Raw genomic sequence first — 4,401 nt, 5'->3', positions numbered from 1 at the left:
AAACAATCATTAGCTTGATCCAATCTCCCTTGATTGCGGCTCCAGCAGAGACAACAGCGAGACTGAACCAGAAACTGCTCACCCACTTGTCCTTAGGATGAGCCACGTTCATATAGGGTCTACCATGTCCTACAAGGGACCTGTCAATATGAGGCTGGAGGTGATAACTGAGCAAGGGGGTTATTCTTAGCCTGATGCACAGGAAGGCAGCTATGTGGATAAACCCTGCTGCAACTATGGGGAGCCTGGGACATAACTCACAAGCAAGGATCCCATCCTCACAGTCTGCACTGCTCAGCAATGTATCATCTCCTCCCGTGCAGCTACATTTATGTAAGTTTATGCAGGTTTAACTCCGTGCATCAGGGAAAAAACAATGCCAGCAATGAAATACTAATGCAAACCCACTAACAGGAAAACACACTTTTTCCAGCAAGTTATTGGCAGCAGCCTTCACCATGGGAAACCAGTGAACAGCATTAGGACCATGACACCCACTGATCTGCATTAAATAGGTGCCTTCAACAGATCCCATAGTGCCATCCAGTGATGTTCCTCGAGAAGATCTCCTGCCATATCCATCAGCAGCAACCCCAGCACACCTTCAATTCCACTCCCTGAGCTATATTCCAAACGATTTGTCCAACACTTTGACAATCCAGTGTAATTACCAGGACAGGTATTTGATGGAGTGGGATGCAAGCACCCTCTCCTGCTCCTGGCTGCCAAGCCCATGCAGGTGCACCTGGTAGCAGGAATCAAATGCAGCCCTGTTCCAGCTAGCATTTTTCTGCTCCACAGTGAGGATCTGCCAGTCTCCCTCCAGCTGCATTCCACCCTGGCTTAGGCTTGTCTGTGAGGACAAGGCATGGGGTGGCTCCGGTGGTCTGGCAGCATAGTCCTCATGGTCCCAAATGCCACCAGTTCACATTCATGGAAGGGGTCCACAGTGAACAAGCATCACTGAGGAGCCCTGAATTAAATGGCAGGAAGAGAGCCAGGTAGGAAAAGGAGAGAGCCCAAACACACAGCATAAGGGACAAGAGGAGGAGGACAGAAAGCTCTCCAAGGCTTACAGAAGCCCTAAGATGTGCCTGGCGTGTTCCTGTGCACGGCCGGGAGATGTAATCATGGTTTTGCCTCCCATCACACCTCCAAATGACAGGGGACAACAGCAACTCCCTGCCTGCATCCAAGGTGACAGCTCGTTTCAACTGCTGGGCAAAGGAAGGGCAGACAGATCCAAGCTCTGGACAAAGGAACAAACCAGCCTACATGACCTCCACCTGTACAGTGCTGAACCAAGAAGGCCACGGGACATAATTACATCTCAGCCCTACCTCGTTGGGGAAGCAGTGGCAACGTACCGTAACTCACCAGCCTGAAGCCAGTCACTTCAGCATCACAGTGCAGAAGAGGGATTAAATTTCCTGAAGTCACTCAAAACAAATTTCTTTGGGTAACTTTGCAAAGTTAGGACGTTTTAGCCACTGGCATTTGGCATTGAAATCAACTCTTAGGAATTTCCCTCTCCCAACAGGAGAGGCAAATGTTTTCTTTCTGGTTGAGTGGGCGGATACAGCAAAATACGAAGAAGTGGAGGGACCTCTGAATAGCTTAGTGTAAAAGGAAAAAGCCATGAATCCTAAAAGTGTGTCCTGCTGGAAGGAAACATGTTGAAGACTGCAGTAATTATAACCTGTGAGACACAATCACCCCCTCCCTTCCCAATATTTGAAGAGGCCACAGTCCAGCCCTCCACGCTGGGGACTTCCACCCATTTCCAAGGGAGGTCTGCACCGGGTCTGACTGGCTTGGGCTCCCACCCCAGACATTTCCCCAGGTTGAAGATCCACTTACCTGCCTGGTTTGTGGTTACATTTACAGACACAAACTGCCGGGCTCCGGGGTTCTGGTCGGACACTCCATTCACTGCCTCAATTTCAAAGGTATAGTTTGTATGAGCAAGCAGATCCACCATCATGACAGAGGTGTTTTTCAGGCCGGTTTGCTGGGGAAGGTACCTGACATGACCGCCACACGCCTCACACAGACCTGAGTGTGAGTTGCACTTCTTGCATGCAATATAATAAGACACATCTTTCCTTCCACCAGTATCAGCAGGGGGAATCCATTCCAGAAAGACACTAGTCTCGTTAACATTTGAGATGGCACTCCGGGGAGCAGAGGGGGGTCCTGGTTTGTAAAGTGAGAAAAACACATGGTAAAAACAGTATTATCAGTCATCCTGCTCTCTACTACTCTCTAAGCTGAAAAAAGATGCCCTGTTGCTCACGTGCCAAAAAGCACACGGGGACTATTTGCAGCAGCACCCAGAGAACTGGGAAAATGGGGATTTGTTCTGAGCACCCCCACCTCAGCTCAAGGGGTCTGTGTTGGGATGCAGCCACCTGCATGGGAGGAGAAGACCCAGGGCTGGCTCAAACCCAACAGGAGGAGCAGCCCGCCTCGGGGCATCACCTCCAGCATCCTCCCTGCCAAGGGAGCTGCACATCTTTCCTCTGCCCAAGTTGCTGTCAGCTTCATCATGGGTGAGATTCCCTCTCCTCGCCCCACTGCCTCTATATTGCTAGCCCTAGGTCCCAAAAAATGCCACGCATTGGGGTATTCACGCTACTTAGGTACTCAATTTGGATGCTGAATCTTTCCTCTGCATGCACCCGCCTCTCCCCATCAGCTGTTTGGCAACAGTGAGACCTAATCTTGGGCATCCAAATCCCACTAACTGAGATGCTCAATGTACCCCAAAGCAGATGGTGATCTACACGGGCCACCGGAAACATGGCTGTATCCAGCTACCCAACAGCATCCTTCCCGGTCCCTGCCAAGCTCTAGCACGGTTGGGTAGCCACATTGCGCTCGCTTATTCTGCCAAGCCTCCCCGCTCAGGATGCCAGCGTGGCGCCGACAAGGCTACCCGAGAAGGATCAGCTGCTGCAGAGGTACCAGAGTTCCTGCAAAAGGCGAGCTGTTTGCCTTCATCCTGCTGGGAAAGGCCACGGCTGGGCAAGCAAAGCCCACCTGGAGCCACCCGCAAGAGTGCGCACTCGCAGGACGTGCTGCAAGCTCACGCTGAAGGGCAAGCTCAGCACACCCTGAAGGCGATGTGAAAGGACAAGCAGGAATCTCTTGCATGAGATCCACACGTTATGTACTTAGGGAATGCTAATGAATGAGGAAGAAAGGGGAAATTTATCAAAGCCAGCCAGGATGGATTTTAGTCACGGCACCACCAGAAGCTATACAGCACAAGACTGGGATTTTTCCAAGGGAGGTAGAGGAGGGAAGGCAACGCTCCCCCCTTCCGTTTGAATGAAGCTGTCAAAACCCATGAGCAGCTCCTTGAAAAGAGCCCGACAAGTAGCAGCACCAGCTAGAAATCCATATGAACTTAACAGCCTGTCTTAGGCTGTCATCTTCTCGTTTTGTTGTGATAATTAAACTCGATTCGTTATTTAAAACAGGCAGTGTTGCAAAAGTGCAACTACCTTATAAACTAGAAGCATTTTCCTCTTGTTCCCTTTCCCATTCCCTTTTTTAAGTCTATAAAACTGGTAACCCTGATAAAACACTGCCACGATTTCGACTCAAGCTGGTCTGATCCAATGAGAAACTCGCGGCCAGAGGAAACAAATAATCCTGGGGTTTTTTTTCTTCAGGGGGAAAAAAAGCAGTTGAAGACTAAAGCTGAGGAAGGTTAGGAAACGGCAGATCCACTTTGTTTTGTTCTGCGCTCACTTCAGATCACTACAAACGGGGAGCACCGCGGGGACTGGGCGCTGAGGAGCTGGTGACACCGTGGTACAGCCCCAGTCAGGACCACGTCCCGCACTGCCATCCTCGTGCTGATATAATGGGAACGATGAAATTCATCACTGAAGCTGTGTGGAGTTACATATATTGCACTCAGTGTTTTTTATATGTTTTTTTTACTGGTTAAATTGCCCTATTTTTCCTTCCACTGGATAAATGCCCTTCTACTGCTACCAGTACTCCAGGAAAAAAATAAAGAACTCCGGCACAAGAAACTCTTACTGGACAATGTGTCTTTAACTGGGGATAAATTACTGCTTTTGCAAAGTCGCCAGAGGTTTTTCCTTGCTTTGTACAGGAGAGTCAGCTGTTCTTCCTGAAGGCTTAAAAACACCAACTTCAGTGAAAGTGCTCTGAAGCTAGTGAGACTTCCTAACTCAGAAAATCGGCATTCTCACCAGGGCTTGGAGAAAGGTTTTTAGTAGTCTACAGATATCTACAGAGACTTACTTGAAGAATCCTGAAACAGCACTTGGGTAAAACTTTGATAAATCACAGCTGGGAGAACAAAACGGTAGTTTACCTTTGGAAGAGGAAGGCCCTAGGTCTGCTAAGAAGGTCTGTTTT

General features: G+C 49.3%; 1 protein-coding gene across 1 annotated transcript in view; it reads right to left on the bottom strand.

The window, feature by feature from the left end:
• Nucleotides 1-1,860: 1,860 nt before the first annotated feature.
• Nucleotides 1,861-4,401, bottom strand: part of LOC104508868 (ephrin type-A receptor 5-like) — a gene marked incomplete at both ends in the record, with an annotated part of 74,952 nt that continues 72,411 nt past the window's right edge. Inside the window, one exon of the mRNA XM_010150624.1 lies at nucleotides 1,861-2,196. Coding sequence (XP_010148926.1) covers nucleotides 1,861-2,196 — 336 coding nt within the window. The remainder of the gene's footprint in view (nucleotides 2,197-4,401) is intronic.

Source organism: Eurypyga helias, unplaced genomic scaffold (assembly GCF_000690775.1).
Source record: "Eurypyga helias isolate BGI_N326 unplaced genomic scaffold, ASM69077v1 scaffold9234, whole genome shotgun sequence".
Taxonomy (NCBI): domain Eukaryota; kingdom Metazoa; phylum Chordata; class Aves; order Eurypygiformes; family Eurypygidae; genus Eurypyga; species Eurypyga helias.
The sequence above is the reverse complement of the archived record's forward strand: the minus strand, read 5'-3'. Positions and strand labels throughout refer to the sequence as shown.